Below are 10,702 nucleotides of genomic sequence, written 5' to 3'. Positions count from 1 at the left end.
GGTCCGTCCAGTGGCCCGCTGGGGCAGCGCCACCGGGCGAGTCCTGAGCACAGAGAGCCAGGCCAGGGACCCGACACGATGCTTAGCGGGGAGCGGACGTAGCCAGGCTGGAAGGTGCCCTAGTCCCGCAGGCGGAGTCCGCTGTTGGAGCGCAAGAGTGGAACCGTGAGTCCGCAGAGCTCCCTGGAAGCCCGTTGCCTTCCCACCAGCGCAGGGGGTCCCAGAGCCGAGTGCAGAGCTCTGGTAAAGAGGTCTGTGGGGGGGTAGGGGGTGGCCCTGGGACAGAGAAGAAAGCCCACAGCCCTCCGCTGGCCCTCCGTCCCAGCCCAAGTGGCGGCAGAGGCCCATGTGCTCGGGAGCCAGCAGGGGCACGGGGGGATTCATGACTGACGAGCTCGTGTTCCCTGCCAGGCATGGTGTTTGTGCACCTTGTTATGTCTCCCGCTCGCCGACCCCGCGATGCCCGTTGACGAGGAGCAAGTTCCCTCTCAAGGGGCCCCCCCCCCCCCCCCGGCAAGGGAAGGACGGACGGACATGGCGGTGGGCTTCAGAGCCTGTGGGGTGAGGGGACTGGTCTGCTGCAGTGCGGGCCAGGCCGTGGCTGGGGTGTGGTTTGGGGGGAGTCTCACGAATCCCGTGAGAGAGTTCGGGTCGGACTGTCCCTGCACACTTAGGTCCTCAGGAGGGGGTGTGTGGGAGGGGCCCTGTCGGTCCGCCCCACGCTGCTTCCCCTCTTGTCACAGTGCAAGTCACCGCCCGCCCCTGGCAGGTCCGTGGCTGGTCCGTGGCACCAGCACATCACACCCAGTGGCATGTGTCTGGGCGGGCCCACAGATGAACCCTGGGGACCACGACTCCCGGGCTCCCCACGTTGTATGCAAAACGTAGCGTTTCTCTGTTCCCATTGCTTTTGCCGGCTCCTCGTAGGGATCATCAAAGCATGGAAATCTATTGGTGTAAACAGTGGAGGGCTTTCTGGTTGAAGGCCAGGGCAGGTGTTGGAGGAGGGGAACAGGCTGGTGTGGGTCACCCTGGCTGGGATTGTCAGCAGCCCCATGACCGAATAGAGCTGGGGAGGGGGGCTCCACAGCCGTGTCGCTGTGCACATGTGGGCTAGGTCCTGAGCTCTGCAAGCTTCCACCTCCCAGCCGAAGAAAGAGTAAAGCTGAGGGTCTGCTTTCCCCCGGGGAGTGGGGAGCAGTGCCTGGCCCGGGGCACAGGCCACGGACTGAGAAGAGGCCACGGGCGTCCGTGTGGAAGGCCGCTTTTACACCTCTGCGAGACCTCGGACGTGATGACGTCTACCTGAGTGCCCCCAGAGGCCCCGCTGTCATCTTTGGGGGTCTCGGAAAAGGGCTGTCCCCAGAGGGCAAGGCAAAAAGGGAGACCGTTCCTTCTGCTCGTCTCTGAATGTCAAATCACCTCTTGACGTGTCCGCCGGCCGTGCAAACGCCGGGAGGTCACCGCAACCGCCGCGGCCGCACACAGCTGGCCGGAGCTGTGGGTGCGGCCGCCCAGCCCCGCGGGGGCCTGAGCAAGCCGCGCCGTCCACGCGGCCCGCCTCGCTGTCTGGGCGCCCCGGCCGGGGCGGCTTACTTCGGGCGCTGCCCTTGCCTTCCCGGGGAAGCTCTGGACGCGCTGCTCCTGTAGCGTGAGGGAGCGAGTCCCCTGCGGCGGACGGGGCGGCAGGTGTCGGGGCGGCGAGGCCCCCGGAGGCGTCCCCAGCCGGCTGAACTCAGCGCCGCCGCCCCCGGGCACCCGGGCCGCGTGGGGCTGCTGGCCACGCCGCTGGCTGTGGTCCTGCGGTGCTCGGAGCCCTGCGGCAGCTCGGGGGCCTGGCTCGGCACCTTCAGGCCCATGCCTGCCCCCCTCCCTTCGCAAGCACGCTAGGAGACGTGGCGCCCCCCACGGGCGTGCTGAGTGCGCGTAGCGTACGCAAAAGTCTGAGCTCTGTAAGAAAAAGGTGTGCTATAAATTGGAGGCATACCATTTTTTTTTTTAAAGATTTTATTTATTTGGCAGAGAGAGACACAGCGAGAGAGGGAAGACAAGCAGGGGGAGTGGGAGAGGGAGAAGCAGGGATCCCGATGCGGGGCTCGATCCCAGGACCCCGGGATCATGACCTGAGCCGAAGGCAGACTCTTAACAGACTGAGCCACCCAGGCGTCCCTGGGTCTATTTTTTTAAGTTTATTTTTTTAGTAACCTCTACACCCAACGTAGGGCTCGCACTCACGATCCCGAGATCAAGCTTGTGTGCTCTTCTGGCTGAGCCAGCCATGCGCCCCGACGCAATGGGTGTATTGTTAATGTAACGGGCTTGTCATTTTTAAGTGTAGTAATAAACATTTTTTTTTAAAGTCTTCCTTTAAATTTCTAATAAGGTTAACATCAATAGATAGAGGCCATAAAAACAGAAGCCCTTTGAGTCCTAAGTGTCAGGAGCCTTGAGTCCCAGGGCAGCAGCAGGGGAGAGTGCCCTGGGGCCCCACCTCCACTTGCCCGGATGCTCCTGGGCAAAGGATGCTCCTGGGCGAATCTCGGTTCTCCTCTGTAAAATGTGGGTGTGCTGCAGCTTCTGCCCACAGTCTCTGCTGAGGTTCGAGTGAAGCAATCCAGATGAAGTGGATTATTATGTACTGTTGGGGAACAAGACTCCTAAGTAAGTAGCATCTGAACACTTTCCTCCGTGTTTTCTACCCCCAGAGCCTCTCCCAGGAACAGAATGGTAAGCAGAAGAAATTTAGTTATTTTTAGTTATCAACCAATTTTTCTGTTTCCCAGGAAAACACTAGGATTTTAAAAACAGGAAGTAGCTCTCTGTGTTTCAAAATTCAAATTTCGTTTTAGTTCTAGGTGTTTGACTCTTTATTGCTCCATCAAGGAAAATCATTTGAATCTGAATATAGAAATGAAGTCTTGCCTGTGGGAAGGAGGTGTAATTTAGAAAAACAGAGCATTGATCTGTTTTCCTTTTGAAATTTTTCTGAACATGCATGAAGTACTACATGCCTTAGTAAAACCAAGACATTGGTAAGTTAAAGAGAAAATTGAAACGTTTCTTAACTCTGATACAACAGTAGGAGAAAGAAAATTACTAATTCCCACGTGGTGGACAATGACTATGTTTATTTGAAATTTGAAAATCAAATAAATGTTACAGCATCTTATGGTGACAGATGGTAGCTACGCTTGGGAGCAGAGTAGGACACCCAGACTGGTGAATCTCGATGTTGTACCCTGAAACTAATGTAACATTGTGTCAACGAGGACAATCAAATAAATGTAGTTGGAAAATTAAATGCCATAGGTAAAAAATACAGACAGTTCTGAATACATATATTTGATTTGGGGTAACTGACCTTTCAAATCAACCAGCTTACTTGAAAGAGTAACTTTTGTAACCTCAAGATGAAACATACTAATGTGTTTTAGCCGTGGACTCTTGTAGTCTGGTGATCCCAGAAATACGGTTGGGGAACTGATAAGCCGATCCCAGGATTCCGATACTCAAGTTTCACTATTTAATATATAGTTGTAGCCCCATTGTTCGGTTCTGGGCACATTGCGCAAAATCCCATGCAAATCACAGGTTAGATTTGACCCCATTTCTTGACTGTGGTTGCTTTTCCATTGCAGCCCCTATCCCAGGCTTCTATTTGGCTGCCTGTCCTAGTGTGGTTTTCCTTACTGGTAACTGTCACCAGCTCTCTAGTCAACCGGATAGAATGTGTAAGGGACCGTGTGACAGCCAGCGGGCCGTGACAGCGCGGGCAACAGGTGCTGCTTGCCCACGTTCTCAGCCAGGCTCTGCCACTAGGTCTAGCCTCCAGTTTCCAAGGGCTGAAGGGCTCCAGTTGAAGCAGTGGCAGGGAGCATCGATGCGCTCATGTGGATGCTCGAGCAGAATCGGAAGAGCCAAGTCCCCTCAGGAGCGCTGGCTCCTCCATGGAGAGGTATGGGAAGTCCTCACCCCTAGCCATGACGCTTACTGGCCCTTCCGACCTGGGCAGGTGACGGGATGGCAGGTGCTCGGCATTCACTTTTCTCCTTGGAGGTCAGGCGCACTTCCAACTTCCCCAGTTTCCAAGCTTCTGGGCTGGGACGGGATGTGTGGGGGACCTGGAGAATCCCAGAGACCGTCTGGTCAGATGTGTGCATCGGTTTGGTAAGTCTCACTTTGTCCGCTGGTATGGTGGTGGGCGTGGCCCGTCCCCTCCACGCCCAGGACTGTCCTCAGTGGGGTGGCTCAGGTGTTGGCTGGAAATCTGTTGCTGGGATTAAGTGTCCTCACCATCCCGCTGGAGCTGTGTGATGCTGGGGCTGCTTCCCCCACTCGGCTCCCATTTCCTAGCTGAGTGGAAACAGGTAGGAGCCAGAGGGTGCCCGTCGTGCCCCAATCAGTGTGTGCTAGCCCTTATGCTTATGGGATCGCCCACCCAGCCCCGCCTCTGACTGCCCTTACTTCTGCAGCACCCTGGGAGCTGGGAGGCAGACAGAACCCCATCGCTGACACCACCGCAGCTTTGGAACAGCTGGGGTCCATACTCACGTCTATAGGCAACCCCCTGTTGTTGGTTTCCCTCCGTAGTTTACCTCTGGGGCTGTGCCCACCTTCCCCTCCTGGTCCTCCTCTGCCTCCGTCCTCTTCTGTCTCCATCTGCTCTCCAGTCCTGCGCTCTCCTGGCGGGAAGCTGTCCACCTGCTGCCACCGCTAACGTACCCGGCCCCACACCCACCTAGAAACACAGGAACTTGGAATAAAATACACAGGTGCTTTCAGTACCCACCGCAGAGATTTTATGACCTAAATTGTCTCAAACACACTCGCACCCCAGCGGTGGGCAGCGATTGGCCACCCTTGAGGCCCTGGCAGGAAGGGGAGAATGTCTGTGTGAGAGAATGACCGCTGGGCCACTTGTCCTGAAGCTGTGTTTGCACATTTTATGGAGAATATGTATGTAGATTTCAGGGGGGTTTCGGGTGTCCCTGGAGATTATGGGGCCTAAACCTTCCTCTGTGCCCCCAGCCCTGGTGAGAAGTGCTTCTGGCCTCCTGTGGAGTTCCATTCTTGCCTGGTGCCCTGACCTGGTGGCCACCTCGACTGAAAACATGGGAGCAGGAGGGGCACCGGGTCTGGGCCCTCACACCCTGGAGGTGCTGCCGCTGGGGCACTTGGTCATGTTCCCGTGTTAGGCCTGAAAAGCATGTCCTATGGAAAAAAATCTCTTGGAGATCTAATGAATTGATAATCCTCCTCAAGAGTGCAGGGGCTGTTTAGGTGACACTAATTCTGACGCACTCCTGAGTAACTGTTCACTTGTTCACTGAACACTGTAGGAGTGTGTTCGTGTCTCTACAACCGGAATAGAAGTTGACGGTGAAGGCGTCTCATTCATTTTGAACCCTGTCGTAGCAATAAATCCACTGCTTTGCTCACCACAGTGATCACTCATTAAAAGAACTCAATGGGTCATATTTCCTATGTTATTATGATATAATTGAAACCGGACTGTTTGCCTATTCATAAAACTAGGTCTTTAATTTCAGGTGACTGTCTTTCAGCAGTGGCATTAACATGGCAAAAAGGGAACTACAATGATGCCCTGAAGTGCCTTCTCCCCCCTCCCCGCCCCCCCGCGCTCCCCGCCGACACCCGAGTGCAGGGTGCGGGGCTAGCCTGGCCAGTCTCCCCGCGGCGGGGCCTCCCACCATCTTAAAGGCACTGGGCGGTGGTCAAGGACTTTCCCTCCAACGGGCGAGGACTCCGCCTAGGGCTGAGGATGCACCCGGCCCTCCCAGGATCTCTCCCCGCCTCCCGGAGATGAAAACCGGCCCCGGAGGGAGGCGGCGGGCAGTGTCCCCGGCCACTCCCGCCCGCGCTGCCCCGGCTCCGTGTCTGGTCGCACGCAACAGTCGGTCGTGACACCCGCCGGGCGCTCGGCTCCTCCTTCTGCCGCCGCGCCCCGCTCGGCCTGGGCCAGGCTGTGCCCGCGCTCGCCGGGGTCGGGCGGCTGACGCCTGTCCCCGCCCGCCGATCGGGCCGAGGAGTCCCCGAGCTCGGTGGGGTGGGGTGGGGGGGCCGGGGGGCGAGCCTCGGCCCGGAAGCAAGGAAGGAAGGGTGCTTCGGCTTACGGACCCTGGGTGGGGGCGCCGGGACGTGAGCGAGCCGGGGATGCGGCGGCCGGACGCAGGTGGGTGTGGCGGGAGCACGCGGCGCCGAGCCCGGCCGCCCGTGGGGGTGCCCCGGGCCCCCGCGCACCGCTGAGAGCCGCCCGTCTCCTTCCAGGGCGCAGATGACCCGCCGGCTCGGCGGCACCATGCCTTTCCCGCCCCCGCCGCCGCGGGCGGCCGCCCCGAGCCCGGGGGTCCCCGCCGCGCGAGCCCCGCCCCGGAGGCCCGGCGCCCCCCGGAGGGCCGCGGCGCCCACCTGCGCCCTGCCTGCGCCCTCACCGCCCGCCGCCGCCGCGGAGAAGAGGAGGCCCCCCGAGCGGCCCGAGGGGCTGCTGTCCGGCTCCTGGCCCTCGACCACCCTGAAGAGGCCGCCGGCTCGGCGCGCCCCCGGCCCGGCCCCTCCGCGCGCCCCGGCCCGGCCCGCCCGCTCCGGCCCCAGCCCCGCGGGGGCCGCAGGGCCCGACGCCGCCGTGCGCTTCTCGCTGAGCCTGACCCCCGAGGCCGTCCTGCTCCTCCAGAGGCGCCACCTGGAGAAGCAGCTGCTGGCGCGGCCCTGCCGGCCGCCGCCCTCGCCCTCGGCCGACGCCAGGCGCCTGCTCGGGCCCTGCTCCTGCGCCCGGCCCGCGGGCCCCGGCCGCCGCCCGCAGCCCCCCGGCCCCCTGCAGGCCCCCGCCCCGCGCCCTGCGCTGCCGGTGTCGCTGCTCAACGAGAGGCACAAGTACGACGACGTGGAATACGAGGAGGAGGCGCCGGTGGTGGACGAGGGCCTGGTCCGCAAGTGCACGGAGTGGCTGCGCGGCGTGGAGAAGGCGGCCGCCGCGCGCGACCACGCGGGGCCCCTGGACACGCTGCCGCACCTGAGCACGCTGTGAGCCGGCTTCCCGCCGGCCCCCCACACCCACGCCCGCAGCCCCAGCCGGGGGCCCCCCGGCACCCGCCGCCACCTTCCTGGCGCCCGCGAGCAGGACCAGGGCCCCCGCTGCCCCCCTCTGGCTTAGTGGACTCGCCGCTCCACCTGGCGGCCTCGTCGGCCTTGCACCGCACACCTCCTGGGCTCCTGGGAGCCCGAAGGGCCGGCGTGAAACAGGCTCGCCAGACACCCGCCCCCCCCCGCCCGCCTCCTGTCCAGGCTCTCCCCGCCCTCAGCCCGGACAGCCCCCCTTTCCCTCTCCCACACCCGTGGACTCTACCCCACGAGCTTGCCTCCTGCAGCATCCTGGCCTCCTCCTCGCTTCCCCACATGCACTTGGGGCTCAGCTGGTCGGGGAGTAAGCCACGGTGAAAATGCCTCTGGTCCCCCACCCCTAAGATTCTTGTATGTCCCAGAGACCCTCTGGCTGGGCCAGTGATCTGTGACTTTCTCGGGTGCCCGGGTCCAAGGAGAGGTGTCGGCCGGCAGGAGCGCATCCACGAGGGTGGCTGGCTGTCGCAGAACTGGGCGTGGTGCTGCATTTATGATTTTGTTTCTCCAAAATAGAAAACATGTCGGGGGATGGGAAAGCTTGGAAACTCAAGTTAACCTAACTTTCCAACTCGGAAGGGGAAGGGTAGGAACCGCAGCAGTGACTCCACCAGGTGAGTGAGGCTGGATTGGGAGGGGCTCTGTCCACACGGAGGCCGCCTCCAGGCCCCGGTCCTGCCCGCGGCGCAAGCCTTGCTCACGCGTTCACACGCACACTCCCACACCCATACCCACAGCGCTCACTCGTGAACATTTACACTCTCGCTCACACGCTCACTGCTCCACACACATATACACACTGTCACACTCACACAGCCTCACACTCAGTGCTCACACACACGCACACACACCTATCTCCCTCACACAGCACACAGCTGCGGGGATGGTTTTGAAAGGCTGGGTGGAGATGTGAGCAGGAGTGAGGGTCAGCTTCTGCTAAAACTCATTGTTTTTATTTGAAGTGCTGCTCACAGAGTAACTTCTGTGCTACAGAAAGAAAGGCTGACCACAGGGAGGGGGGAAATGCGAAGAGCTGTATGCAGATGTAGAACAGAATGTTCCGGGCCAGAGGAGCAATTTACTGAAGGAAGAAAGTGGGAGTCGCTGGCTGGGGTGTGGGCTAGATGTGTATGTTTCCAGTATTTTTAATCACTGTGTAAAAATCAGTAACATGGATGTATAGTTGTGTATAGTGATTTAAAAAAAATTCTACTTATTATTTGAATAAAGGGTAAAACTCCTCAGCCTTTCAGGAGCCAGCCATAGCCTTCCCCGCTAACTCCAGGCTGATTTCTTGATATTTCCTCCACACATCTGATTCTATTTAACTCTAAGGTTGAGAAGGAAAACAAATGTCATCATCAGATAAGGCTGGGCATAGCAGAGTAATCTATTACCTCAACTCTGACTTATTTTGTAAAAGTCAATAAGTAGCTGAATGTTTATCATGTTGGACTTTAATGTGGTAAGTCTTAATTACATCTTACATCGAAGCCTTACATTTTTAAAAACCAATTTTATATTTTTCTTGTGATCTTTGCGCTAGTTTCTCCCTCTCTCTCTCTCTCTCTCTCGGCACAGATCTAGTCAAATGTGAAGCATTTAATTCAGCGGGAGCTAGGTCAGCCAGCAGATGAGTTGCCAAAACAAAACCCCTTCCACTGAACAGCCTGTGTTGTCTGAATGCAAAGAGCTCGGTTGTCCTTTATTTCAAATGAATGTACTAATACCAGGGTGCGCAGGTGGCAATCTGACCGGGGTGGCGTGGAGACGTGTCCCATGGATGCTGTGGCAGAGGCGGAGTGCTGGCCCTGGACGGTGCCCGGTGGGCTCGGAGTGAGCTCAGGGTGCAGGGCGCTAACTTGCTCTGTGTGCGCTCAGTGCAGAGACCAGTCACTGAGGGACCGAGCTTTCTGCTCCTTACAGTAACGCTTTAAAGACTCCTAAAGTAATCGACTTCCGCAAGCATCTTTCCGTGTCTGCCTGTGTGTGTGTGTCCCGGGTCCTGACGCTGTCACAGCGCGTGGCTCTTTGTGTCCCTTTCACTTCTTTGTCTCTCTCTTCTCCCCCCCCTCCTTCTCTGGGTCCCCGTCCCCATCTCTTAACTGGCTGCAGTGGGACACTGAGCTCTTTCTTCCCCGTGGCTTTTGTCGAACAGTTTTTTTGTGCCTTGTTCTTCGCTGTAAAGGCAGAGGAGTGGAACGTTTATGGTTCTCTGTTTGATGACCCTCAATAAAAACAAAAGGTTCTACACACGACATGATGTCTCTTCATGTTGTTACTGACATTTTTTTTTTGTTGTTGTTGTTACTGACATTTTGAGAACGTTTTCTGAGTCCCTGTGCTGCACTTTCTTAATGTTCAAATAAAAGAGAAATTCAATGCCTCATGTTTTCTTTTTGAGGAAGATTTTTAAAAACTGGTTGGGAAGAGATTCCTGAGGTGTTTGGAGTTGGAGTGAGGCGGTCCTTCTGTGTTGTTGCCCCACCCGAGGGCCTGGGATCTGGGGATCGGTGGGGGTTCCTTGGCTCTGATTACTACCAGCAATGACCAGGATTTTAAGAATTCTAATGATGGTCCAATATTATTGTAATAAAGCTGTTGGGGGCATCTGGGTGACTCAGTCGGTGAAGTGTCTGCCTTCGACTCAGGTCGTGATCTCGGGGTCCTGGGATCGAGCCCCATGTCGGGCTCCTTGCTCAGCAGGGAGTCTGCTTCTCCCTCTGCCTTGTGCTCTCTCTCTCTCAAATAAATAAATAAATAACCTAAAAAAAAAAAAAGCTGTTTGGCAGTGATACTTAACCTTGCTTCGGATCGCAAACCCCATGCAAGCTCTTTTCCAAACTCGCTCCTCAGATGTACCACATGACAACAAAACTCTGCATCCGTGTCAGGAAGCTTGCCCCATGCATGCTCCCTGGGCCACTTCTTGCTTGCTGAAAGTAACTTCAAACTGGTAGGTCACACCAGTTAGAAGCTGAAGGGTCAGTTTGAATAGTGGTGAGGACTACTTGATCTCTAGAAAGGGTGGTATCCCCTAGTAAGTGTGGTTTGTCTTTAGAATATTTGGGTTCACAGAGAAAAAAATAATGCAAGGTGTCCATGGAAGTAAGACGGTTGGGAACATGCTCTCTCTGTGGAAGGGCTGGTATTATGTCAGATTTTCCCGTGGCCGCGCTGTCCTGCAGCAGGGGGCCGGGGGCAGGGGCCCCCACCGCAGAGGCTGAGCCTTCGGGGTGGGGGTGCGAGATCACTGAACACCACGGTGCAAGCGAAGTGCATGTGACATTCTAGAGACTGGGCGTATATGACCTAATTCCATATGTTTAGGGAATACCCTAGCACTTCAAGACAGATTTTTATGTTGATCTCCTTTATTTCTGGAAAAGGGAGATGGCAAAAGTCAGAACCTTTAGGTTTGTGGTTTCCCTGGGAAGTGCCCAGTTCTGCCGGGTGGATGATCTACGGGATCTGCTCATATTAAACTTACTCTGAACCCGCACTTTCGCGCCTATGTTTTTTAGCGTGGAAATTTCAGCCAAAGCAAGTCCTGAACTATGTCTACGCA

At 57.3% G+C, this 10,702-nt stretch overlaps 1 protein-coding gene across 1 annotated transcript; it reads left to right on the top strand.

The window, feature by feature from the left end:
- The first annotated feature begins 5,720 nt into the window (after nt 1-5,720).
- Nucleotides 5,721-9,516, top strand: PRR18 (proline rich 18). The gene has a single exon (XM_081829296.1). The coding sequence runs from the start codon at nt 6,296-6,298 to the stop codon at nt 7,043-7,045; it is 750 nt and encodes a 249-aa protein (XP_081685422.1). The 5' UTR covers nt 5,721-6,295; the 3' UTR covers nt 7,046-9,516.
- Nucleotides 9,517-10,702: the final 1,186 nt, after the last annotated feature.

This window comes from Leptonychotes weddellii, chromosome 8, assembly GCF_054177405.1.
Source record: "Leptonychotes weddellii isolate Sample4059 chromosome 8, ASM5417740v2, whole genome shotgun sequence".
Taxonomy (NCBI): Eukaryota; Metazoa; Chordata; class Mammalia; order Carnivora; family Phocidae; genus Leptonychotes; species Leptonychotes weddellii.
The sequence above is the reverse complement of the archived record's forward strand: the minus strand, read 5'-3'. Positions and strand labels throughout refer to the sequence as shown.

Coding starts and splice junctions, on each gene's coding strand:
- PRR18 (XM_081829296.1), top strand. CDS start 6,296: ATGACCCGCCGGCTCGGCGGCACCATGCCTTTCCCGCCCCCGCCGCCG.